The 27,485-nt window shown below is 43.5% G+C and overlaps 1 protein-coding gene across 2 annotated transcripts in view; it reads right to left on the bottom strand.

The window, feature by feature from the left end:
• ZBBX (zinc finger B-box domain containing) overlaps positions 1-21,961 on the bottom strand; it is a 42,551-nt gene extending 20,590 nt beyond the window's left edge. Inside the window, exons 1-7 of one of the 2 annotated variants that reach the window (XM_081007907.1) lie at positions 21,839-21,961; positions 14,865-14,987; positions 14,402-14,515; positions 8,686-8,776; positions 7,764-7,812; positions 5,051-5,166; positions 3,695-3,790 (exon numbers count right to left, since the gene is read on the bottom strand). In XM_081007907.1, the coding sequence (XP_080864033.1) occupies positions 3,695-3,790; positions 5,051-5,166; positions 7,764-7,812; positions 8,686-8,776; positions 14,402-14,515; positions 14,865-14,932 (534 nt within the window). In that variant the 5' untranslated portion in view covers positions 14,933-14,987; positions 21,839-21,961. Of the gene's footprint in view, positions 1-3,694; positions 3,791-5,050; positions 5,167-7,763; positions 7,813-8,685; positions 8,777-14,401; positions 14,516-14,864; positions 14,988-21,553; positions 21,705-21,838 lie in introns of those variants that run through there. The other variant, XM_081007908.1, reaches the window with a different exon arrangement.
• Between the last annotated feature and the right edge of the window lie 5,524 nt (positions 21,962-27,485).

Raw genomic sequence — 27,485 nt, 5'->3', positions numbered from 1 at the left:
AAACAAAAACAGATATTTTGCATAACCAACAAGAGGAGACTACAGGTATGCTGCCTGGATCTTCTATTGCAGTACACAAAATAGCAGATCAGGTATGGGAAATCTCTGGCCATCTAAATGTATCCAAACTCCCATCATCCCTGATCATTGGCCATGCTTGCTAGGGCTGAAAGGAGCATCAGCTTAGCAACATCTAGACGGCCAAAGGTTCCCCAACTCCTGTAAGTAGATGTAGTCAACTAGGCATTTCTATTGCACTTGGAGGCTTCTATTCTGGATTTCCAAAAAAAATCCCTGTTCCCAGGAATTTCACCCATTGTTTCAACAGTGAGTCGAGTGGAGAAGGATCAGAAGTAGACAATCGAAGAGGCAACTGTCTACACATTGCTGAAATGTTCTGGAACATAATCTAGGCTATCATCACTCGACGAAAAGCAAGATAGAAATAGTAAGACTAGGGATTTATCATTTAGCAATAGTTTGTGTAGAAGCAGAAATTACCAGCAGAAGCATGTAATGGGAGAAAATAGTATTGAAACAGCAGCCAGAGAATGCACAGGCTGGTTCACATATAACATGTCCAGTTCTCCAAACAATGGTTTGGAAGACTGAGAACATAGCATTTTATGTGCTCCTTCCTCCCTTCATGCGCTCAGACTCACATTTGCTACTTCCTGGTTCTTTTGCAACTGAACTGGCAAACTATCTTTGCACTTGCTCTCTCCCAAACAGGACTAGAAACCAGCTTCCATGTACGATTCCTGGTCCTAATTTGGAGGACAAACCCAAGTCATAGATGGCCAGTACAAATGTAATGGCAAAGTTCAGCTTGACTGATCTTTTTTTTTTTTAACTGACTCTTGGGAGTGTTTAAGGAATGGGTAGGCAAACTAAGGCCAGGGGGCTGAATCCGGCCCAATCATGGCCTAGAAGTGGGAACCAGGGAAGAGGGTCTTTTCGGTAGTGGCACCCGCCCTGTGGAACGCCCTCCCACCAGTTGTCAAAGAGAAAAACAACTACCAGACTTTTAGAAGACATCTGAAGGCAGCCCTCTTTAGGGAAGCTTTAAATGTTTGACAGACTATTATTTAATGTTTGACAGACTATTGTATTTTAATATTTTGTTGGAAGCTGCCCAGAGTGGCTGGGGAAACCCAGTCAGACGGGCAGGGTATAAATAAATTAATAATAATAATAATCATAATCATAATCATAATCATCATCATCATCATCATCATCATCATTACTTTCTAAATCCGGCCCGTGGACGGTCCAGGAATCAGCGTGTTTTTACATGAGTAGAATGTGTCCTTTTATTTAAAATGCATCTCTGGGTTATTTGTGGGGCATAGGAATTTGTTCATATATTTTTTTCAAAATATAATCCGGCCCCCCACAAGGTCTGAGGAACAGTGGACTGGCCCCGTGCTGAAAAAGTTTGCTGAACCCTGGATTAAGGGAAGGAGGGATCATACAAGCCTATGGCACATATACCAACTCCCCTACCAGGAGACTGCACAATCAGAAAAATCATGTGTGATTCAGTCCAATGAAACGAACAGGATAAAAAAGGCAAATATTCAACGAAGCTGTTGTTTCATGTGTGCGTGTGAATCCGCAAAAATGGTTTGCGGCTACTTTAAAAAAACTAACTGGAGAATATTCAAGTCAATTCTACAGGTAACAGGGTGTTGTATTGCATATCCATGTGGCAAATGATGAACTGGAGCCACTAATCATTCTTCTTCCAAGCTTTGGAGAGCAGTACTCCAAGCAGATGCTCCAACAGAATCAACAGCCCCAGTAACGCACTGTGTAAATTCTTTCTCTCTTCTGTAGGAATTAGTGAATACTCTTTTAAGTTACGAAGAGGCAGTCTAATTGCTTTGCTTTGCGTTGCCTGTTACGTTCAGCATCTGACTTTCTCGACTCTGCTGACTTTTAGATTCTCTCTCTCTCTCTTATACATCTGTCCTCATTCTTTTCTACATGCACGGAGGCACCCTTAGCTATTCTTTGGGAGTAGCAGAGTAGCAAATGCTTTGAGAATTTGTTTTTGGCAATAAAAAACAGAAAGGCAAGTAAACTACAAGTGTCACTTCAAGGCCATGCAAGTGTCCCCTCATGCTCATTCAGATAATTGTTGTTATAATTATTATTATTATTATTATTATTATTATTATTTTAAAAAAGAAACATCAGACTGCATTAAAGGGTAGCAAACTTCACTCTGAAATAAGGCAAAGGAGGAAAAATCAGTTAAAAATATTTCATGGAAGGGCGAGGAACTGCATCCTAAAGTCTCCAATCAGATCACAAAGCAAGGCTACATATGGCAAGAGAACAGTTGATGGAAAAAATGTTATTAATTCTCCTTTATTTCCCCGCAAAGGACAAAGCTTATAGTCTCTCCAGCCACCTCCCCATTTTTCATTTTCCCTTTTAGAAGCCCTGTCCCCTCCCTGTGTACAGCTTTGAGGACATCAACTTCTCCCTTTTCTATTTACCGACCTTTTAATGTTGCCAATTCTTTCCCCCTTTATACAATTACATGCCCCAGAATTTCTGCACCAGAACTGTGGCAATGCCATGTATTTGGAAACCGATTGCGTTTTGTAGTGCTGAATGCACTAAATCTTCAAACGCTATGCCTTTGGTCACTGGGGGATAACTTACGGCAGGTACAGGAGCTTGTTAACGTCTATTATGGAGCCTTATTTCAGCTCCCTCTCCTCCACCGGATGACAAGCCAATTTCCTATACTATTTGCTAAGGTTCAGACAACAAACTCTCAACTCCACCTTTCAGAGACAGTCTCTGCTACTGTTGATGACCGTATTGTGATGTATATAGTTTCACTCAACAGCGCATCATAAGTGTTGTTAAGCCACATTCCTGGATGGCTTTGAGTCATGCTTGGTGGAACAATGGCATGAGACACTGTGGCAATCAAGGATGGAACAAGAGCCCCCCTGGATCAGACCAAAGGCCCACCCAGTGTAGCATATTCCCCCTCATAGCTGCCAGCCAGATACCTCCAGGAACCCCAAAAGTAGGGTCCGGAGGCAAATCCCTTTCCCACTGTTGCACCCCAGCATACTGTGCATTCTCATGCGCTTCCCCAACATTTCGCACACATACTGCTTTCTATGCAGAGAGGAAAAATGCTTCTGTTTTAGGAGCATTCACCTCTCTACAAAGACTCAAAGGGCCTCCCTCTGAGAATCAGCTAGTCGTCAGAGAGCTTCTCTGAAGGCCTGTTGATTTGCGGTTACAGCCACTTCGACAATCACCTGATAAGTGTCAATCACCTTCTTTAAAAACCTAATTATGGTCACACATTTCCAGTCTTGTCTTCTGAGTTTTCAGTTGGTTTGTAATTGTTTCTATATAAACAGTTGTTTCTATATAAGCAATTTGTCTAAGAATAAATGCAGAAAAAATGACCTCAGCACAGCAAAAAGGTACGACAACCTGGAATTGCAAGCATAAATAAATAAATTAAATGAATGAATGAATGAATAAAAAAGCAGAAAATAATAAATGCAGAAAAGGATCCCAACAAAAGGATTTCTACATGGGACAACTAAAGGAGCTCCTGGAATTGTGATAATAATAATGGCAATGAGATGTGTGCCTCCTTCGAGAGGATTATTGTACAATCATAACATAAAAACTTTTGAAAGCAACATACCTGCAAAGAAGTAGTTCTGTGGAGCTTAAGTGCCCCCTTCTGGTGCACTCTGGCAAAGCAGCTAGGACAGTAATCTTCTCCGCACTCTAAGCACACCTTGAAAAAAAGAAAATGAAGGCATAAACATGAACTAGCAGCAAAGCTCTCTGCATGTCTATCTGAAGAAAGCCCCACTGAGTTCGTTGAGACCTAAGTCCCAGGGAAGTGTGCATATAAGATTGTAGCCTAAGGTTAATAACACAGCTTTCATTGTCTCATCACAGCTCACGATGGGAAGCTAAAAACTGAAGGCAGAAAGTAACAAGTGTGAAGTGGGATTTCAAGTTTGCAACTGGTGTTCAGTCAGGCTGTCACTTTAATTAAAACGTCACCCCAATTAGGTACAACTCTATCTCACCTAAACAAATTATTGTGCCATTGTCTGCATCTATCTGGGGGAAGCTTACATTTTAAACAGACCAAACTTGGGATTAAACGTTTTCTCCGTTGATTTATTATAAACATTATCTTAAGGGCCTTTCTAGGCATTTTATAGCACATGCACTTCTTGCGTCTTTTGCTGCATGGGAGCCAGATAATTTAGAAAGCCCCAAATAATTTGGGACTTGCTTTCCGGAGTGCCTCTCTCCCTACTGTCTGAGCATTGAAGGACTCAGTTGTGGAGGCCTTCTTGATGGTGTTGCACTCTTAGTTAGTAGCCCCCTTCGACAATTGTAATGTTTTCCTTTAAATTTCAACCATTTGTATATCACTTAATCATAGTCATGGTATGCAGGAAGGGAAGCTTAAAATGAGGTGAAATGATAAAATCAGAATTCATGTTCCTATTAATGATCACTATGTTCTATATTGGTCCATCCAACGACAATGGGTAGATCACTGCCAGTTTTTTTATACTGTGAGTAGATCGCTGTCTGTTGGGAGTTGGACGTCCCTGTTCTATAGATTCCACAACTATGTGATCTATTGAAGATGGGTTGGGCATGGAAAAAGGCAACTGTATGGGATCTATATGCAAAATATATTAGTAGGCCCCACTATGGTATTAAGGAAGCAAGACAGGAAACAGATATGAACACAGTATAGTATGAATTACTGGGGGGATGGGGCAGAGAGAGAGATTGTAGAATAATGTCTGAATCGTCTGAACAATATAGGACAGGTATTTTAACCTCCTCTTTATGAAGGGGCTAGTCTGAAATGCAAACAGTGATAGTGTTTTATTCAATACAGGGGTACTTACTAGCCTTCATAGGCATTAAACAAAACCCCACCAGAGAGAAATATTTTTAAAATATTTCAAGAGCACAGTGAACTAACAAGTGTGGCTATTCTTCCTTTCTTTCACGTACTTACCAAGAGCGCAGTCTTTGTCTCACACTGCCCACATGCCTTTCCCTTCACTTTGGGCTTTTCAGGGGCTGCATCTTTTGCTACTTTACTTGCAAGCGGCTGCTTAGCTGGCTCTGGAGCTGCAAAATGTAGTAGAGCATTGTTGCTGTTGTTGCTTTAAGCCATAAACTGTACAGAGCGTGGATTAAAACAAGGCACCAATGGGGAATGCTCTGTATGAGAGGTGGAAGCATCTGGACAAACCTCAGTGCACATGTGGACTCAGAGAATTAAAACCCACAGGTTTCTAGGATACTGTTAGATCACTAGATAAAAATGAAGTAACAAGGCAAGAGCTTGTTTGTGTTCAGATAAAAATATCCCAATTGGATGGCAAAGACTTCAGGCTACAATTTTATTACTTAACTGCAACTCATTTTAACAATAATGGCTGGTGTGGCAAGAGAGACCCTTAGATCTGCTCTCCTGACTCAGGTGTCACTACAGCTTCCCTGGATGGTGGTGAGGTGGGGCCATGAAGCAAATTGGCTGCTCCATTGCATCCATGCAGCCCTAACCACACTGATGCCCTGCCCCCACGCCATCCAGGTAGGCTTGCCTTATTTATAAAAATATTTATTGATCACTTCTCATAATAAGTATCAGAGCGGTTTACAGCAGTATACAGTTGTACCTTGGATCCCAAATGCCTTGCGAGTCGAACGTTTTGGCTCCCGAATGCCGCAAACCCGGAAGTGAGTGTTCCAGTTTGCAAACATTCTTTGGAACCCAAACATCTGACGCAGCTTCCACAGCTTCCAATTGGCCGCAGGAGCTTCCCACAGCCAATCGGAAGCCGCACCTTGGTTTCCAAACGTTTTGGAAGTCAAATGGACTACCGCAACGGATTCCGTTTGACTTCCGAGGTACCACTGTTTATGTAAAACCAAACAGCCATATAAACATTTTAAATTCGAAAACCAACAAACTATTGTTGAAAGATATATTCGCAACTGCCTGCATGAGCCTGACAGAATAGAATTTTTTTCTGTGAATGTTTAAAAGTCGAAACAGAAGGTGTCGGTTGAACCTCTATTGGCAAGAGTATTCCAAAAAACTGAGCCTTGGAAACTAAAGGCTTGGTTTTCTTGCTGCCATCAAACGAGCCTCGTGAACTCGGGGAATGACAAACAACACTGACTAAAGCTCTAGCAATGCTGATGTCAGGAAGGCAGCTATATGGCTGCAAGTGTGTTATAATTATAACAAGACTTCAAAATAGTCTGAGGCACTGAAAGTTCTAAAAATATCTGATGTACCTCAATTTATAATAAGATTTTTTCAGCGTATTCCTTATGGCTTATGCAACTTGTTAGGTTTATTTGGGCAGTAGGTCAATGGGCCGATTATCAAGATTGGAGAAGGATACTTCTCCTGTATTCCAGAGTCTCGTGTTAATCCTTAAAACTGAATTCCACAGATACTGACCAAAAGTTCCCCCAAAGCTCAATTTATGTATTTATTTATTTAAATGGGTAGCCACTTTTCAAAAGTATGTATTTTGTCAAGGTCTAACCATTAGCCGAAGTTTTCAATGTAACTTGATTACAAGGTATAATGAAAACCCTGGGGAAAGATCATAGCTCAGTAGTAAGGCACCTGTTTTTCATGCAAAGTGTCACAGGTCTCAGTTTGGGCTGAGAAGGACTCCTGCCCCAAACCCAGGAGAGTCATTTTGGACTCACAGCTGTCCATGAAGGTGCAGGTCAATTCTGTGTCCAGCTCCATCTGGTATGCAGGCTGAGACACTACCTAACCACAGTTCTAGTTACAGGTAGGTAGCCGTGTTGGTATGCCATAGTCGAAACAAAATTTAAAAATTTCTTCCAGTAGCACCTTAGAGACCAACTAAGTTTGTTATTGGTATGAGCTTTCGTGTGCATGTAAGGTGCTACTGGAAGGAATTTTTAAATTTTGTTTTACCTACCCACAGACTGGCTCGCCAAAGTAGTGCATGCTCTGGTTATCTCCCGCTTGGACTACTGCAATGCGCTCTATGTGCGGCGACCTTTGAAGGTGACCCGGAAACTACAACTAATCCAGAATGCGGCAGCGAGACTGGCGACTGGGGGTGGCCACCGAGACCATATAACACCAGTCTTGAAAGACCTACATTGGCTCTCAGTATGTTTCCAAACACAATTCAAAGTGTTGGTGCTGACCTTTAAAGCCCTAAACAACTTCAGCGCAGTATACCGGAAGGAGCGTCTCCACCCCCATCGTTCAGCCCAGACACTGAAGTCCAGCTCTGAGGGCCTTCTGGCAGTTCCCTCACTGCGAGAAGTGAGGTTACAGGGAACCAGGCAGAGGGCCTTCTCAGTAGTGGCGCCCACCCTGTGGAACACCCTCCCATCAAATGTCAAGGAAATAAACAACTATCTGACTTTTAGAAGACACCTGAAGGCAGCCTTCTTTAGGGAAGCTTTTAATGGCTGATGTTTTATCACTTCATTATTATTATTATCATAGATTCTGTTGGGAGCCGCTCAGAGTGACTGGGGAAACCCAGCCAGATGGGCAGGGTATAAATAATAAATTATCATTATTATTATAGAGCCAGACAGTGTTGCCACACAGTGTTGACTATACTGAGCTAAATGGACCAATAGTCTGACTTGGTACAAGGCAGTTATCTATATTCCTATGACAGTTTTTTCCAACACTAGCATCCTTTTACCTGGAATTTGTTCTTTGAGTATTCTTAGTTTTATCTTGCCTGATGAAACCTAGTTAAAATAAAAAGCAAAGAGTTATGTTAGACATGATTTAAAATCTGGGCTGATTTTAATGTCATTTTTGGTCATACTGACTGTTTTCTATTCATCTCATGTTAGCATGCATGTGGAACATAGTTGTCCAAGTAGTCAGACTTGTTTCCACATCATGCAACAGACAGTTTTGAAGCATTTTACAATGCGGCCCAGAAAATCAGAATCTGGATGCACAACTGTGCTCAGAAGATTGCTTCTCCGAAAGGTTGATTCACATTCAGTGCTGGTTGATTAAAAAAAAAAAAATACTACCCAAAATGGTTTTTTTAAAAAATCCTCAAAAGTTGCCATATGAATCAGCCTAGGAGGGCTGGAAAATACTATCAAGTACATCAATAACTGCAAATGCAGTGTCTTATCCCCCCCCCCCCCCACTGCAAGCCTTGCATTCGTAACAACTTTGAAAACCTTTTTTCTCTCATCGTGCAATTGCAGCAGCAGCTGGTGGACAGAAGAACAGCAAGAAAGAAAGAAAAATAAAATGAACAATGAAAACATACCCAAGAACAAGAAAGCATAACGTGGAATAAAGGCATAATAATTCTGATGTGTTTTTCATTGGTGAAAATAACTTCAATCCGTTGCAACCCTGAAATTCAATGAAGCTACAAGCTAAGAGTCATTTTTAGGTGGTTTCTGCAATATCCAAAGCAAACTTCTTCATAGGAGGAAAAGAAAAACATCGCCCTTCTCCATTTTCTTGAAAGGTGGTACAACAAGAGATGGGGGAAACGGTTCAATTAATGGCTTTGCAGAGTTAGCATCCATTTGAACAAAACCCTAAGTTACAATAAGCCTACCTTATTGGAATTCTAGTGAGAGTCTTACCTTTCCAACATTCTCTTTGTTCTGCAACAACAGTTGGGGCTGCATGCCCAGGCCAGCTTGGCCTGATTTCCAGCGATATCCACTTGCTCGTCTATAAAAGTTCCAAAACTGCATTTGTACATGCTTTCAGATTAAGAAGAGAAATTTTTACTGCTCTCCTTTCCCCCCACCCTGCCAATACCAAAAGTAAACTTCTAAAAACAGGGAAACAGAAGTATTGTTGGAGGGGGTGGTTTCCTAGATTCTTTACCTTTGGAATAGAAATCTGACAAACACCAGCTGTAATGTGTTTTTGGCACAACTGAGGCCTTCGTGGCCCATTAGTATGGCCTGCTGCTGAATTCATTATTGTTATTACTGCTCATGTATTAATTAAAATGAGTGTGTCTATCTTAGCTGGCTGCTATGCTATTTTTGAATAATAGGCAATGGGTTTGAATAAAATAAAAAGCATCAATAAAAAAGAAGACCTATTCCGGCATTCTTTGTTCACATAATGAAAATCACAAGAGGGAGAGTGGAGTGCAATTCATATTATTATACTATGCAGGGAGTCTCCACAACTGGAATGCAGAATCTCAGGCCTAAGGGGCTGGATGAAGCCCTCCAGGCCTCCCTAGCTGCCCTCTGGGTCTCTCCCCATGCCATACCTCACCCTGGTCCTGCTTCCATGACACCCCTGAAGTGCTTTTCCTTTACCAGAATGTGCCATTGAACTGCAATAATCCTCGTGCTTGCCTGGAGGGAGGTGTGTAAAAATACAGCTGTCCATAACTCAAACGAAGTCCATTGTACAAAGGTAAGGCTCACATCTGTTGTCCCGCCCACTTTCCCCTCTCACCGCTGGGATGCAGCCCTGGGAAAGGAAGGTGGGCCAGGTTTACTCTACATCAGGCTTCCTCAAACTTGGCCCTCCAGTTGTTTTGAGGCTACAATTCCCATCATCCTTGACCACTGGTCATGCTAGCTAGAGCTCATGGGAGCTAGATTGGTGACTGGGGGCGGCCGCGGAGACCACATAACACCTACATTGGCTCCCAGTACGTTTCCGAGCACAATTCAAAGTGTTGGTGTTGACCTTTAAAGCCCTAAACGGCCTCGGTCCAGTATACCTGAAGGAGCGTCTCCACTCCCATCGTTCTGCTCGGACGCTGAGGTCCAGCGCCGGGGCCTTCTGGCGGTTCCCTCACTGCGAGAATCCAAGTTACAGGGAACCAGGCAGAGGGCCTTCTCGGTCATGGCGCCCGCCCTGTGGAATGCCCTCCCATCAGATGTCAAAGCGATAAACAACTACCTGACATTCAGAAGACATCTTAAGGCAAGGAAGTTTTTAATGTGTGACATTTTAGTGTATTTTTGGTCTCTGTGGAAGCCGCCCAGAGTGGCGGGGTACAAATAATAAATCAAAAACATCTGGAGGGCCAAGGTTGAGGAAGCCTGCTCTACATGCATAGGAGTCTTTAAGTCTTCACCCTCCGGGCAGGAAACAGTGATGCACCTAAGCGATCAGGACTTGCAAGGTGACCCCACTTCCCCTCATGTGACTTTCATCATGCCTGACAGGGCAAAGGATGTTACCCTATCCTCCCAATACTGGCATGAAGGGACTGGGAGCGAATTCATCCATTTGCAGCCATGCCAAGGCCTCGGCTTCTCCTCACAATTAAAGCAGCACCAACCATTGGTTCAACGAAGGTTTTTCTGTTTAAGGAAGGGCTGGAGAGGGAGGTGGGCCTGCTGCTTCATCAAAGGATGTCAGATAATTAAAACAAAAACAGAAAAGGAAGAGCAAATTGCTGCAGCTCACATGTTCATCTGTGGTCAGCAACAGACGTCAGCCAAGCAAAGGCAATCTGTATCCATTCACATTGTTGTTTTTAAGAACACAAACAATACATAATTGATCACTGCTTTTAGATTATTGTGATTTATTTTTTTACTTTGAAATGAAAGTAAAGTTACATAAGTTATGCAAATAGTTATGTATGTTGTGTAATTTACATTAAATAGCGAGTAGCATCCTCTCCACCCCTGCCCCCCAAAAAGAAATCTGCAATGGGTTGAAGGAGCCTTCCTTGCAGATGTTGGGAGTCCAGAGGAGAATAAAAACTAAAAGTCCCACTGATTTCTACTGCCAAGTTGGTTGACAGTCAGCGGATGTCACTAGTTATGTCTTTGAACCAGACAGAAGCATCAAACTAGATGAATTGATCTACCCAGTGCTTTTCTTCTGGAGGTACGCATACCCCTAAACATTTTGTGAATCTAAGTTTGGCCACATTGAGGGTCAGTATTTCAATATGAATGGGAAAATGAGAGTACTGTACAGTGGTACCTCGGGTTAAGAACTTAATTCGTTCTGGAGGTCACGCCACACGATTTCTGTTCTCATCCTGAAGCGAAGTTCTTAACCCGAGGTACTATTTCTGGGTTAGCGGAGTCTGTAACCTGAAGCGGCTTTAACTCGAGGTACCACTATACAGTGGTGCCCCGCAAGACGAATGCCTCGCAAGACGAAAAACTCGCTAGACGAAAGGGTTTTTTGAGCTGCTTCACAAGACGAATGTCCCTATGGGCTTGCTTCGCAAGACGAAAACGTCTTGCAAGTTTGTTTCCTTTTTCTTAAAACCGTTACAGTAATACAGGGTGCATTGCTTGAAGAGGTGCAGTTGCGACTTGACTTCGAGGAGCAACTCATAGCACGCGGTGTGGTAGCCTTTTTTGAGGTTTTTGTAGACTTTGGTGATTTTTGAAGCTTTTCCAAAACTTCTTTTGCAGCCATTTGGTAAGTTAAACTTTTAAAACTTTTTTGGGGGTTTTTGGATTTTGGGTTGGGGTGTTTGGAATTCAATGACTTGGTGTTGGGGAGGGGTTTGCAAGAATCTGGAAGCTTGTGTGTTTTTTTTCTGCATTTTTATGATTTTTTGTGACCATTGGGCCACTCTGCTGTTTTTTTTTTAAAAAACCTGGGTTTGAATTTCTGTGTGGTGGGTGGCTGGGGGAACAGTTGAGGAGGGGTTTGCAAGAATCTGGAAGCTTGTGTGGTTTTTTTCTGAATTTTTATGATTTTCTGTGACCATTGGGCCACTCTGCTGTTTTTTAAAAAAAAATTCTGGATTTGAATTTCTGTGTGGTGGGTGGCTGGGGGAACAGTTGAGGAGGGGTTTGCAAGAATCTGGAAGCTTGTGTGGTTTTTTTCTGAATTTTTATGATTTTCTGTGACCATTGGGCCACTCTGCTGTTTTTTTTAAAAAATTCTGGATTTGAATTTCTGTGTGGTGGGTGGCTGGGGGAACAGTTGAGGAGGGGGTTCTTCAGCAAGAAGCAAAGAGTGAAAGAGGAACCTTCTTCGAGTTGTCCCCCAGAGTCTTAGAAAATGTACTGTACACTTTGTTGATTTTTAAATGTTTTTCTATCATGTTTAGAAACTTAATTTATTGTTCCTTCAATTTTTGAAATGCTCTTTACAGTATGTGTGACTTTAAAGAGCACTTAATAAACTCTTGTTGTACCAAATATGGCTTTGTTTGGACTTTTTTTGACCATAGGAACGCATTAATTGAATTTCAATGCATTCCTATGGGATTTCATGCTTTGCAAGACGAAAAATTCGCTAGACGAAAAAACTCACGGAACGAATTAATTTCGTCTTGCGAGGCACCACTGTACACTTTAAAAAAAAATTAGGGGGAAAAAGCACTGGGTATAGCTAAGGATGTATGAAGGCATTCTTTTCTGTTCTGCCCTGTACTCATCACATGCAGTACTTTTTCTGTTCTATTGCAGTTCCATCAAAAACTACATTATCTGTCTTGCTGTACACTGTGGCAAAACTACGTTGTCATTATGTTAGTTCACCCCATTCATTTCAATGCAGAAAAAAATGTAATGCAAAAGGGGAAGGAATGCATTCAGAATGGATTGGTCTCCGTTCTGAAGATGGGACAACTAAATGAACACCAGCCATTTCTGTTCCTGAATTTTGTTAGAATTATCTGATATTCCTAGATGTAGCATGGTGACTATGACTATAAGGTTAAGTAAGGTATGAATCAAGAAGACCTTGGGTTCAAGCCTTTGATATTACTAAACTAGGTGGCTTTATGCATTACGGAAGCCTTTCTCCCCCAGGTAGTCATGATTTCCTGACCATGTTCCCTCACATCCACTGCAAATTACAGGATTCTTAAACCTAGCATTTCCCAACTTTCAATACACTGTCAACATACAGTGGTACTTCGGAATGCGAACGGGATCCGTTCCGGAGCCCCGTTCGCATCCTGAACAGAACGTAAGACACGATTGCGGGTTGCGTTTTGCCACTTCCGCGCATGACCATTTTGAGCGTCTGCGCATGCGCGAGCGGCGAAACCCAGAAGTGCTCAACCTGAAGCACATTCAACCCGAGGTATGACTGTACTGGGGGAAATCCCATTTAGAGAATATTAGTTGCTTCCAGTTCCAGTACTATTTTGCTCCTTTGCAAATGAACAGCAAAACAAATTGTTATGAACTAAAAAATGAAGTGCCATTGCTTTTAAAAAATGAGCTTCTGCTAGCTAGAATCCAGCATTAAATGTTCTGAGAAAGGATGCAGAAATTAATGATTATGATCCAAGGCAATTAGCAACACTTAACACTTAAACAGAACCATATATCTTGTTAAGCGCAGCAGAACACTAATGACTGCACCCTTGCAAAGCTCTTCTGAGAGAGGAAAGTTAGCATTATTATTCACATTACTGAGAAAAAGAAACAGATACAGAGAGGTTAATAAAAGTGGCTCTCGGAATTGAAGAGAAGAGTTACAGATATTCAGCGTTGTGCTTTGTCTGCAGAACATTTTGACTGCCTAAATGGATTCTATCAAATACAGAACAATTACAACTTCCTTGTGTTTTTTTGTAAATGCATGCATATGCACTTAAAACTCATATAGAATTGAGATTCTATTAAAAGATAATGACCGTTTCATGAACAATGAAGCACCCTGAAAGAATACCAAACAGAGTTCATTGGGTGAGAGCGGGGATTGAAATTGAATTCTGGTATCAAAATCCCAACAGCAGCAAAAGACAAAGGCTGCAATTCTACAAAGCAATGTGCCAGCACAGGGCAGAAGCAGATACATAGTTGGGGGTTATCTTGATGCGTCTACATCTGCTGCTGCCACAGATGAATAGGCAAGCCACTTTTCAGTTTAAAATCCACTTTGCCCCTACGGCCAGATGAGGAACAATTGGAAGTTTTCACTTAGACTTCTTCCAGCTGAGCATAGAGCACCCCTGGGGAGTGAACATAAGTGTCAGGGGGAAACCATGCCACAAGCTATTGGTTGTTTTTTTTTAAAAAAAAGGAAAAGCACAAAAGGAATGTGAAATCTTACAGCTGTTACCCAACTGAAAATGGGGAGGTTGGCAATTTTAATTGGCTGCTGTTTGTTTCAACCGATCTTATCTACCTGCTCCATTTTATTAAAGTTATGTTGTTATGTATTTTAAGATGGTGATATTTTTCCTGTGTAGACTTCTTGCACTGAAAGACACTTCGGGTGCAAACAGCAGAAAGGTGGAGTTTGAAATTAAATAATAATTAAAGAAAGAACTCTTGAGGAATACAACTCAACTCAGTCCCCAAAAGTGGGGGGTTGGGGTCGGGGGAGCAGGGGTTCACTAGAATCATCACTCTTAATTTCAAATCATTAAATTTCACCTACTCTCTCTCTTGTTTTTCTCTGCTCATGTTTGATTGTAGCTGCTGAAGTGTCTTCTCCATCTCTTTATTTTCAAGTTCCAGCTGAACCTTCTCCAACTGCAGCTCTCGTATACTTCTGAAGAGAGATTTAAGTTCAAACACCAAATTCAGATTTTCCTCCTCCCGTATACAATATAATATGATCAGCATGGTTCAGAAACAAGCAATTTTAAACCCATTTACTTGGAAGCAAATCCCATATGTTTCAACAGAAGTAACTCCCAAGCAAATTATTTTATGACAGTAGCCATAGGCTGCAATCCTATACATACATAACTAGGTGTGTAGAAACAACAACACCACCATTGAACTCATCATGCAGGTGATTGCTCTGTTCATAGTTATGAATAGCTTGCTTTCATGGTGCACATAAAAAGCCAATAGATTATCGAAGCACACGAGACAGTTACAGGAAATGAACTTACTTTGCTTTCAGTTTTACAGAGACTCCAGTTTTTGAACCAGGGAGAATCACAAAGTCATTGACGCTCATGATTGCCAATTGTCAAACAGTTACAGCAATACAACAAGTTGTACAGACTTGGTATCTGCTCAGAAACAAAATAAATAAATAAATAAATAAATAAAGACAATATCCATAACCTGTTACCAATTCCAACTATATTTTTAAAAAGGGGGAAAGGAAAGCCAATCACTCATTTTGGCACACGAAGAACAGAGTGCCCTATAGCAACTATGATGCAGCAACATGCTAAAATCGTCTTTACTTCGGTGTAGATCCCAATGAATTCAGTAGTGCTTTCTCCCAAACAAGCATTCAGGGAATTGCAGGCACAGGCTAATTCAATGTGTGTTTACCCATAAGAAAGCCCCACTAAGCCTGTGCATATGGCAAACTGGACAAAGCTGGATTATGCCACACATGCTAAATTGTTTTAAAATAAAATTTTAAAAAATATAATTTTGTTAAGGTACTGTTCTAATGCTTTTTTGCTGCAGCAGATGCAACACGGCTACTGTTACAGAATTTGGGGGGGGTGCTTACTATATGAGAAAAGGGACGTGGGTGGCGCAAGGGACACGGGTGGTGCTGTGGTCTAAACCACTGAGCCTAGGGCTTGCCAATCAGAAGGTTGGCGGTTCGAATCCCCGCGACGGGGTGAGCTCCCGTTGTTCGGTCCCTGCTCCTTCCCACCTAGCAGTTCGAAAGCACGTCAAGTGCAAGTAGATAAATAAGTACCGCTCTGACGGGAAGGTAAATGGCGTTTCCATGCGCTGCTCTGGTTCGCCAGAAGCGACTTAAGTCATGCTAGCCACATGACCCAGAAGCTGTCTGCAGACAAAAAACGCTGGCTCCCTCGGCCTATAGAGCAAGATGAGCACCGCAACCCCAGAGTTGTCTGCGACTGGACCTCATGGTCAGGCGTACCTTTACTTTTACCTTTACTATATGAGAAAGCATAATTCTGTTAATCACTGTCACAAGAACATCAGAAGAGCCTTGCTGGATCGAGCGAAAAGCCCATCCTAGTCTAACATCCCCTCCTCAGTGGCCAGCTAGATGCCTATGGGAAGCCCCAAGGCAGGACCTAGATGCAACAGCAATCTCTCCATCTGTGGTTCCCAGCAACTGGAATGCCGGCTGCCTCTGACAGTGGAAGCAGAACCTTGTCATTACGGCTAGGGCAGGACTCATGGAATTCCACATTCATGGAAGCTGCCAACACTGTTGAATTTCCAATACCAGTTAAAGACTTTGTCGCTCACACAGGCCTTTGAAAGATTGGTTGGTTACATGAATGAATGAACTTTATTACGGTCACAGACCAGGATTTAAAAAAGCATATACCGTATTTTTCGCTCGCTAACACGCACCTGACCATAAGAGGAGGAAAACAAGAAGAAAAAATTCTGAATGAAACAGTGGATGTATCATTTTTGTGCTTCATGCTGTGGCCACAGACATGTGATTTGACGGTGAGTTTGGGGTAGCCCAATGCAAAAATCCTGAGAATCCATGTGGATCTGTGCTTTGTAACCACGTTTTTGCACCATTGCAGCCCCAGGCAACAGTGGGTGCGTGATTTTTTTGGTGCAGGCTGTAGCCATGGACATGCTATGTGATCTGATGGTGAATTTGGGGTGACCCAATGCAAAGATCCTGTGGATCCGTGCTTTGTAACCACGTTTTTGCACCATTGCAGCCCTGTTTTTGCATCAGATCATTGCTATGTGATCTGATGGTGAATTTGGGGTGACCCAATGCAAAGATCCTGAGGATCCATGTGGATCTGTGCTTTGTAACCACGTTTTAAGTGGGGAGGGAAGGAAAAACATAGAAGGGACAAGGAGCACCGAGAGGGGTGTGCGGAGAAGCAGCTGGCTAAGAATACAGGGGAGGGGTTTTACCGGAGGGAGGAAAGGAAGGCAAAAGTTCCCCCCACGCACCCACCCAAGCCAGCCAGCTCGCTCTCTCTCCCCCCCCCCCACCTGCATGTTGCAGCACCGGAGCATGGAGAGGAATTAGAAGGAAGGACGCTCTGCTTTCCCCTCTGCTTGCCTGGAGGGGAGGGGTTTTCTCTGCTCTTTGTTCCGTTTGAACAAACACAGTAACAAACAGAAGCGGGTGGGCAGTAAGACCCTGAGGCAGAATGCAGGAAAGCAGCAGCTTCCTCTTTTCAAGGCTTCCCTTCTCCAAACGATTGATATTTGCCTGATTTTTGCCTTCACTCGCGCCTGTCGGCGCCAGGGACCACACATTCGCTCAATAACACGCACAGACATTTCCCCTTACTTTTTAGGAGAAAAAATCTGCGTGTTATAGAGGGAAAAATACGGTAGATAAAATAGCAGTTAGGATTTTTTGACCGATAATTGTTAGGGCAAATGAGGACAAGGAAACAGGCATAAAACATCTGAATAAAATACAAGATTAAACACAGATAATGGATGGATAAAAAACTAATAATTAAAACAGATAAGAGCTAAAAACCAACAAAGACACGCAGTTAAAACAACTGTAAGAGCATAAGAACTAAAAGACTTGCAGATAAAACAACTATAAGAGGCTACAGGGTAGAAGCCTCTTAAATAGAGGACACTCAAAATGTTAAAAACTGCTGTGCAAATATGGTTAAAACAGACAATTAAAACAATATACAACACTAAATTTAGAAACAATGTACAACAATAAACTGTCCCAGGGAGTTGACTCAGAATCACCCATGGAACCGGCGCCATCTTCCTGGTTGGTTACATTTTGATGCGGCTCTTAATTTCTCTCTCCTTAATATGCCATTGCTTTTACATTAGGGTTGCCATATTTCAAGAAGTGAAAATCGAGACAAAAAATTGTTGAGATTTTTTTTTCTTGGCGGGGGGGGGGGGGAATCGCTCAAAGAAAGTTACTGAGATGGGGGGGGACGTTTCCAAAACCCGGACATTTTGCCGATTCCATCATCGCAATCCCAGAAGTATGGCGACCCTACTTTACGTACACGTCAGTTATTACTTAAATTGTACCCTGCTGTGAAATCGCTCTACAATGAAGAGATGTCTAAATATATTTTAAATAAATAAAATAGCTATACGGCACTAAAAACGAATACAGGATACACGTGACGAAGATATATATATTTTTTAAAAAACTAGAGTAATTTAATCCAACTAGATTAAGCTTATATAGTAAACAGAATTAGAGGTGTAGGAATTAATATGTAGAATAAATGGTAATATTGGCCCCTATAGTGATGATCACCATTTAGTGGTAGGACTTTTCCTTATGAATATGTTATTGAGTGAGCATGGTATGGATTTTGGTGTTTAAAATTATCTGGTTTTGTTTTATTTGTAGTGCTTCGTGCGGTTAAGTCACTTTGCAACTGTTTCTTTTGTACAAAACTACAAATGTAAAAAAAAAAAGAACCCCTATTCTTACTCATTCCCTTCCACATCAAAGAACCTACTTTTTAATAGATGTCTACTAGCAGATCCCTGTTTCATCCCTTGGAACTCCCCAAGGATGCTCACCTGGCCCAAACTCTGCCTTCAGAAGCTTTAAAACCTGGCTCTCTAAGGAGATTTTGGAGAATGGTTAGTTGGCCCTCTTTTCTGTCTTCGTTCTGATATGGATTCTTCCCTGCTTCTCTGTGGTTATATTGGCTGGATAATAGTCTGTCGATTTCATTTTTCTTCTCTCTGCTGATGTGTAATTCTTATTATACTATGTATGTATTTATTTGTTCTTTTTTTACTGAGCTTGCTTTTGAGCTACTTTGAATTGTTTAAGAAAAGTGGGATATACATAACGGAAAATCTCCAAAAACTTCCGCAATACTTAAGTGACCAAAAGATTTGAGTGAACAATTTGCATGATCTATATACATAATTCACATATTACCATTTAAGAATGGAGGCTTACCACTAGCCTCTTAGAAATTGAGGTTAGTATTCTGCAAGTGGGAAGCAAGCTAGGAGTTGTTGCTTACAAGTATTATCAGAAACTGAAAAATAAAGTTTTAAGCAAGAAGAAGAATTCAGCCGAGGCTTTGAGGCATACATTGGTTTGTCAACTAAAATACCCTGAACTTCATCTGCACCTTTACAGCAACTTGATCAGCAACATAAATAAGCAACGGTTAAAAGATGGAGACAATTATTATCATCGTCTGCTAATGTCAGCAAATCAAACATCTGAAGAAGGCAACTAGGGGGAAAATTCTGTAAAATAAAATAAAAGGTTGGTAACCAGGTACAGAAGGGGAGTGTTAGGTGGAGCAAATCAAAAGCTCTAAAGGCTTGCGTTACCATCTTAAAAGCACATAGAAATAAGTCTATGGAAGAAAGAAAGACACAGATGAGTAACCTGGCACTCATCTGCCTTTCTTGCAAGCAACAGTCAATTAAGCCCCTCCCAAATGGCAACATTAGACTCAGCAGCAGCATATGGCAACACTGCAGGGGGGCTGCAGTTCTGTGCTCTATATGCTTTACATACAAATGCTCTTCATATTATATTCCTAGCATATCCTGCCACAAAGCAAAGGCAGCGTGCAGGTAATAAGGCAGCGGAAACCCTTGGAGAATTAACATATTGGGATGGATGGGCCCAATAAAATGCAGCTTTGTATGTTCATTCTGTGCCCTACACAAATGTGACAATGGACAGAGAGCTAGGTACATTTGGGTTTTCTACCAGTTAAGAACACATATAATTACAAGGCCGCTGGCCCAGCTAGCTAAGTATTGTCTACACACTGACCGGCAGCAGCTCTCCAGGATTTCAGATGGGACTGTCACCCAGCCCTACCTTGAGATTCTGGGGGTTGAACCAGGCACCTTCTGTGTGCAAAACAGAATTGCTGGGAGCACGCATGAGAAAAGACAAAACTGCTCATGGTGGTGAAATAGGAGTGAGTCTGGAGTAGAAGGGTTTCAATAGGGCTTTGTCACAGCTACAGTGGCACCTCGTTTTGAGTCCGCCTTGCCGAGCGTCCATTTCATCGAACGTCCACAGCAAACCCAGAAGTATCGGAATGGGTTACTTCCGGGTTTGCTGCTCGCGCATGTGCAGAAGCGCTAAATTGTGCTATGTGCAGAAGAATAAACCACTCCGCGCGTGTGCGCAGAGCGGCGCTTTGTTGTGCATCCTTTTTGTCTAGCGTTCGGGGCTCCGGAACGGATCCTGGTCGCAAAACAAGGTACGACTTTATTCTACAAGAGTGGAACATTCTGTTATTAGGCATTCTTTTATCCAGCTGATCCATGTATGAAAAGGGTCACAATTCCAACCACACTAATACCGAGCTTGTTGAAGCTCTTGGGGAGATTATGATTTGCTATATATTTCACACTTTTAAAAACATTTAACAATTGATTGTTGCTACCCTTCATAAGCATTCAGGACAGTCTGAACTATAGGTTTTAATGAATGTGCAAATGAAAGAAGGGCCAGAGCACATCTTTTGCATGAGGAAGAAAGTCAGCAAGTGTGATTGAGACTAGGGCAGAGAGAGGGAAGACTCCAGTTGAATGCCCCACTCAGCCACGAAGTTCATTGGGTGACATCGGTCTAGTCAATGTTTCTTACCCTAACCCACCTCACAGGGTTGCTTTAAGGATAAAATAAGGAAGGAAAAAACATGTACGGTGCCTTGCACACCTTGGAAAATCTTATAAATACATAAACTGCTGGTTATCTCCGAGGAAAGGAATTAGGCGGCATGTGAGAAGAAACAACCTTCTCTGCCAGAGACAGAGTCACTGCCAGTTGGAGCAGACACTACGATGCTAGATCGTAGGCAAAGAGTGCCTGACCTCGTATTGCACAGCTTCTTATGCATCTAGGATCACTTTGCTGCATGCAAATCCTAACTCCGCCACCTACTTAACAACCCCACTGCAAGTTATCTCCCAGAGCCGCAATTGAAAGTTAAGTTTTTCCTGGAGCTATTCCCAATAGAAAACCTTCTGGTGTTTTCCTAAATGAATATCTAAACATTTTTTTCATTTCGTTATATATTGTTTCCCAAAATTGTTTGATGTTTAAACAATTCCACCATATATATATCATAGTACCTTTTCCTCACCCCTTTGCCACCAGAATCCCCCACCTTATTTTTCCCTCAGGGTGGATTTGCAGCAGGCAGAAATTCAACAAGGAAAGCCCCCCAGACCCCTCCCCCCCCAGCTTCACCCACTGGGTTTCCGCCTTATTTGCAGCTGTTCCATTCCAAAGGCCCAGCTTGGGAAGGGAAGGAGAAAGAAAGGTGGCAGCCTAACAGCACCCACCCTTCAGGGCTGGGATGATGGGTGTATGGGGGGGGGGAGCTGCAACCCTAGATCAAGTAAAACAATAGAAATACTTAACTAATTGACAATCACGGCAGTTCTGCACTCCCCCCTAACCAAGTTCTGCACCCACCCTAACAACAATCTGGCTGCGCCCATGGGTGGGATTCACCAATTGCAGAAATGAAGCAAGCGAAGCTTTCTAGTTCCTAAACCACAGGGGGTTTTTTTAGGCTGAAGGTACCGTATTTCATGTTTGGCCCTTCAGCAGGAACTCCTGTAAATTCAGGGGAGCTGCCTTGTAAAGGAAAAGAAAAAAATTCCCAAATCAAGGCATCACGTCATCTAGCTCAGTATTGCTTACACTGACTGGCAGCAGCTCTCCAGGATATGAGGCTCTGCATGCAAAGGGACCGGGGGGGGGGGGCTTCTGCATGCAGAGCGGATTCTCTACTAATCCAGCCCTGCCCCACCGCACCCAAGAATAACCCGGCGCCCTTCCGACGAGACCCCCGACGCCCCTTTAAATTAACCCTTTCTTGGCCGCCGGCTTCCCCCGCCTCACGCAGCCGCAGAACCATTTTGCCCCCCACCACACCCCTCAGCTGCCCCCTCGGCCCAGCATTTCGCCCACCCCACCCCTCAAGACCTGCCTCCAACGCGGGAGAGGGGCGAACTAAGCGCCGCAGCGACACGAGCAGCTCCCCCACCCAACCAGCCGCCTCGAATCCCTCCTATCGCAGGGCGGGAGCGACGCGCCGGACGGGGCCTCGCCGGTCTCCATGGCAACGGGTCAACGCGGCGCGTTCCACTTCGGAAAGCAGGGGTGGGGAAGTGGCCGCGGCCGTAGCTTCGGAAGGTTCCATGCTGCAGAGAGGGGGGGGTGGAACAGAGAATGAGCCCGGGAGGGGGAGTGGGGGAGTGGAATGATCCGGCTTTTCATTTCCGAGCCTGCTTTGGTTCGCTTTTGGTGCATTTGGAACATCCCAATTCTATATTTCGCTTTAAGGCGGGGAACAGACCTCACCACCACCTTGCCATATCCACAAGATCCCTGGTCTCCATGGTTGCCCAGGGCACCGGAGCCCCCCAGGGGGAGTTGGTCCATTAGGGCAAGGGGCGGGTATTGCCCTGCCAGCCTCAGTGTGCCCCCAGTAAGCCCCCACCTGCCTGCAGTGGGTCTTACAATGCCTACCAGCTCCGTCTTATAGTATTTCCCTTGTAAAGCGGGGGGGGAGATGGGGACAAGGCTAGAATTTGTTGGTTCCCACCTGGTACCACCTACCATTCGCTCCCCTGCTTTCCACCCCATCTCTTCCAATGGGCACCAGCTGCAAATTTGGGCAGCGGGGGGCATAAGATTGCTGGTGCAGCTACTGGGTCCATGTCAGGTCCAGTGCCAAGGTACAACAGCAGTGAAATCAGCTCAGGATCTGTTGGTTCCCAAGCCAGCTTACTCTTCCCCCCGCCCCTTGGAGCATCCCAACAGCAGCACTCCTGCCCAGTTGCATGTGCAAAAGGGGGGATCCGGCAGCAATGGGGTGACATTGGCATCCCTGCGGGAAGAAAGGGCACCTTTTAAACTACAGTGGTACCTCGGGTTACATACGCTTCAGGTTACATACGCTTCAGGTTACAGATTCTGCTAACCCAGAAATATTACCTCGGGTTAAGAACTTTGCTTCAGGATGAGAACAGAAATCGTGTTCCGGCGGCGCGGCAGCAGTGGGAGGCCCCATTAGCTGGTGTGGTGCTTCAGGTTGAGAACAGTTTCGGCTTAAGAACGGACCTCTGGAACAAATTAGGTTCTTAACCCGAGGTACCACTGTATTATATTGTCGTTATTGTTGAAATATACTGGGAGTCGAGTGTGAATTTCATGCTCTTTATTCAGCTTGTAGTAGCAATGAATGAAACTTTCCCCAAAACACCTAGCTATATATACATTCTTTACACAATGGGCCCCACGTGATTGGCTAATTCCAGGCTGCTTCTGTAGGCCAATCAGGTTGCTGATTCACTTCCACCTGGAGCTGGATTGGGTGGCTCCTGTGGACCAATCAGACTGCTGCATTCTGGGATCCTATTGTTCTAGGATTCAGATCAGTACATAACAATTGTTATTACTGCTATTGGGGCATGGGTGGCACTGCGGTTTAAACCACTGAGCCTCTTGCGCTTGCCGATTAGAAGGAAGCAGTTCGAAAGCATGCCAGTGCAAGTAGACAAATAGGTACCACTGTGACGGGAGGGTAAACGGTGTTTCCGTGCACTCTGGTTTCCGTCACAGTGTCCCGTTGCGCCAGAAGCGGATTAGTCATGCTGGCCACATGACCCAGAAAGCTGTCTGTGGACGAACACTGGCTCCCTTGGCCTGAAAGCGAAATGAACGCCACAACTCCATAGTCGCCTTTGACTGGACTTCACCGTCCAGGGGTCCTTTACCTTTACCTATTACTATTATTGGATTTCATATATGTACCACCTTCATAAAATAAATTCAAAGTGCCTTACAGAATGAATTTTTGGCTGCAGGAGGATTTCACATATCAATATATAAAGTTGTTCCTTGTGGCTCATGGTTTATTCTGTGGTTGTAATTAATTAATCTTCTAGTGTGGCAGCATTTGCACTTTGCCTATTGACATCAATTAGCACCTTCACTGTACTTTCTTTGGTGCCTGCTAAAAACACGCAAGCCTGTTTAGACACGTATAATGTTGTTGGCATGCATTTTAATCTGGTTTTCAGTTTATCATTGATTTTAATTATTTTTTGGTATGTTTTAAATAGTTGTTTTCATCTTTTTTTTACTGGTTATTTTATTCTTTCTGCAAACTGCTTTGAAGTTTTATTACAATCAAGTGGTATATAATCTTGCGAAATAAATAAAATACAATGTTCTTTATGAGCCAGACCTAATTTAGAGTAAGTCCATTGTTCATCTAATTTGCAGCTCGGGTGGCCACACATAAACGAGGAATAGGTCACTTTCATTCAACAGTGAAGAAAGAATCTAAGCAGGTGTATCTTGCATGACAAATTACTTTTGCTGAAATTCCCTCTTCTACAAAGCTATTAAACATGCAGGAACCCTGTCTCTTACCCTATTCACAGCTCAGTGCTATGCTGGTTTACTCAGAAGTAAAACTCCCTTGAACTCAATGGGGTTTCCTCCCAGGTAAGTGAGTTGGTACTGGATTGCAGCCTAATTCACTTTGCACATTCTTCTCTGCTCGCCTTTCCCCATGAAAGAATATGAAGAGACCTAAGGCGTGAGAGGGTCAGCTGTTTATATTTGCTCTCGTGAATGATCCTGGTCTGATCAAAGGTCTCTTCGACTCATTTATTTTGTGTGTCTGGTAATTACTTGCCTGAATGCACGGGGGCAGCTGGATTCTTTTTCATTCACCCAGGGATACGCCAGCCTCTTAACTGTACAGCAGAATAATCAATACAGGCTGCAGGATGAGAATTGCATCCTTGGATAATCTGGAACAAATGCTGAAAGAATCTCTCTCTCTAGACAATAGACCTCAACGTGATTCTGCAGCTACATAAAACCCTTAAGAATACTTGAGAAACATGAACTGGAAGTAACATAAATTGGAAATGAAGGTGGCACTCAGGTTGTGAAATTAAATGTCTCAAAAGCAGATTGCAAACAGCTCTCCGCTAATGTTACACAGAAGATGTGGATCTGATTGCATTCAATATCTTTATTACTGAAGAACAAAAGACAGAAAAATAAAAAGTATATTTTCGGATGTAGGACTACCCTATACTGAGCCAAACTTGGTCTATCAAGTGCAGTATTGTCTGCACTGACTGGCAGTGACTCTACGGGGTTTCAGGCAGGAGACAATCCCAGCTCTTCCCAGAAGCCAGATGTTGAACCTGAGAGTTCTGCATGCAAAGCAGATGCTCTACCTCTGAGCTATGGCGCTTCTTAATATTCTGAATGAACCCCTTGGCACAACCCCTTAGTTGGCATTCTCCACTGCAGCTAAATCTATCATAGAACTGTAGAGTTGGAAGGGACCCCGAGGGTCATCTAATCCAATCCTCTGCAATGCAGGAATCTAAACTAAAGCATCCATGACAGATGGCCAGTGCCGGATTACCAAATAGGCAGAGTTGGCACTGGCTTGGGGACCCCGCGGGAAACAGCTCAAAGTAATATTGATTTGATCTTGAAAGAAAATGACAATCAAACTTTCTTAGTTCAATGTTATCCCACTAAAGCACATGCATGAGGGGTGGGGCCCAAGATTTTGACTGCCTAGGGGCCTCTGCAGGGTTTAATCCGACACTGCAGGTGGCCACCAAACCTCTGCTTGAAAACCTCCAATGTATGAGACTATACCGCCTTCAGAGGGAGTCCACAGTGGCAGACCTTGGGTCTCAGCTCCCTGTTGTTTAGTCATTCAGTCGTGTCTGACTCTTCGTGACCCCATGGACCAGAGCACGCCAGGCACTCCTGTCTTCCACTGCCTCCCGCAGTTTGGTCAAAGTCATGTTTGTAGCTTTGAGAACACTGTCCAACCATCTCGTCCTCTGTCGTCCCCTTCTCCTTGTGCCCTCCATCTTTCCCAACATGAGGGTCTTTTCCAGGGAGTCTTCTCTTCTCATGAGGTGGCCAAAGTATTGGAGCCTCAGCTTCAGGATGTGTCCTTCCAGTGAGCACTCGGGGCTGATTTCCTTCAGAATGGATAGGTTTGATCTTCTTGCAGTCCACGGGACTTTCAAGTGTCTCCTCCAGCACCAGAATTCAAAAGCATCCATTCTTCGGCGATCTGTCTTCTTTATGGTCCAGCTCTCACTTCCATACATTACTACTGGGAAAACCATAGCTTTAACTATACGGACCTTTGTTGGCAAGGTGATGTTTCTGCTTTTGAAGATGCTGTCTAGGTTTGTCATCGCTTTTCTCCCAAGAAGCAGGCATCTTTTAATTTCGTGACCATCTGCAGTGATCATGGAGCCCAATTTATTTGCAACTCCCTATGCAACACCAAAATTCAGTGACCCCGCCTCTCATGCTCCATCGTACATAATAGTTGTGGCATCCCCTGTGGCACCCCTGGGACTCCACGCCCTAAATCTGCCCCTGGAGTCCATTCCACTGACAAAAAGCTCTTACCGCCAGAATGACCTTCCTGGTGTTTAGTCCTAATCTCCTTTCTTGTAACTTGAAGCCATTGGTTGCATACCTTTTCTTTTTATTGTAAGCCGCTTTGAGATGTATAAAGGAAAGCAGGGTATAAATCCAATAATAATAATAATAATCAATAAACCTTACCCTTTTGAAACTGGTAACAAAACTCCCACCAGATTTAATGAAACCGGAATGCAGCTCAGATCTTTATTCATTGCATTTCTCCCTTATGCATCATGCTTAATTGCACAAGTTAAATGACCCCCACCCACTTGCACACCAGTCCAGGCCGAGTTCCCACACATGGAGCATTCTGCTTATGCAGGGACAGGGAGGCACACCTCCCCGATGTGTATCCAGCCTTCCCTTTCCAAGCCTTGCCAGTAATTGTTCCCAAACTACTTTTGCTTTGAAACAGTGTGCCTTCAGCAAGAGAAAGCGAGACCTGAAATTCAGCTGAAATCCATATGGTGGAGTTGTACTATAAGTTATCAGCTTCCTACATTTCACAGGTCTTGGTCTGTGTTTGTTTCTAACAATTCGCACACACAAAAGGAGGGGGTACAAGGCTTCCTCCCCCCACCCAACCCCAAAACACACCATATTAAGCATATTTTAAATAAAACTCTTTTTAAGGCAATCTGTGCAGTGCCAGAAAGACATACTTTGCCTCCAGTAACGTGAAAAAGGGAGGGTTTGTAAGACTTTGCGATGTCACACCTCCAACCCAAAATTAGCTTCTGGGGAGTGGGATAAGTTAATGAGGCAACCATGAAATCTCAAACGCATTTTTTAGGGTGAGGGGCTGGGCACCTCACCATGTGTTGAACACAGTGTGACTGTTTAGCGCCCAATCAAACAACAGTGTCGGTGACGTCCTTATGCTTTAAATCAGGGGTTGGGAAAGTTTTTGTGGCTTGGGTCGGTTCACAGTCCCACAGACGCCGCGGTTGGCCAGAGAGTGCACGCACGCATTCGCAAACCCTATTTCCGGCGCTTCTTCCAGCGCGAGGAGGCATGCGCAGCTTCCCATTGGCTGCAGGAGCTTCCTGCAGCCAATGGGAAGCCGGCCAGCGTCACAGAAGGCGGTCCTTGCTCTGCTCCGCGCTGGTTTAGCGCGGCACACGGGAGCCGACTG

Source organism: Podarcis pityusensis (assembly GCF_964106645.2).
Source record: "Podarcis pityusensis genome assembly, chromosome: 5".
NCBI lineage: Eukaryota > Metazoa > Chordata > Lepidosauria > Squamata > Lacertidae > Podarcis > Podarcis pityusensis.
The sequence above is the reverse complement of the archived record's forward strand: the minus strand, read 5'-3'. Positions and strand labels throughout refer to the sequence as shown.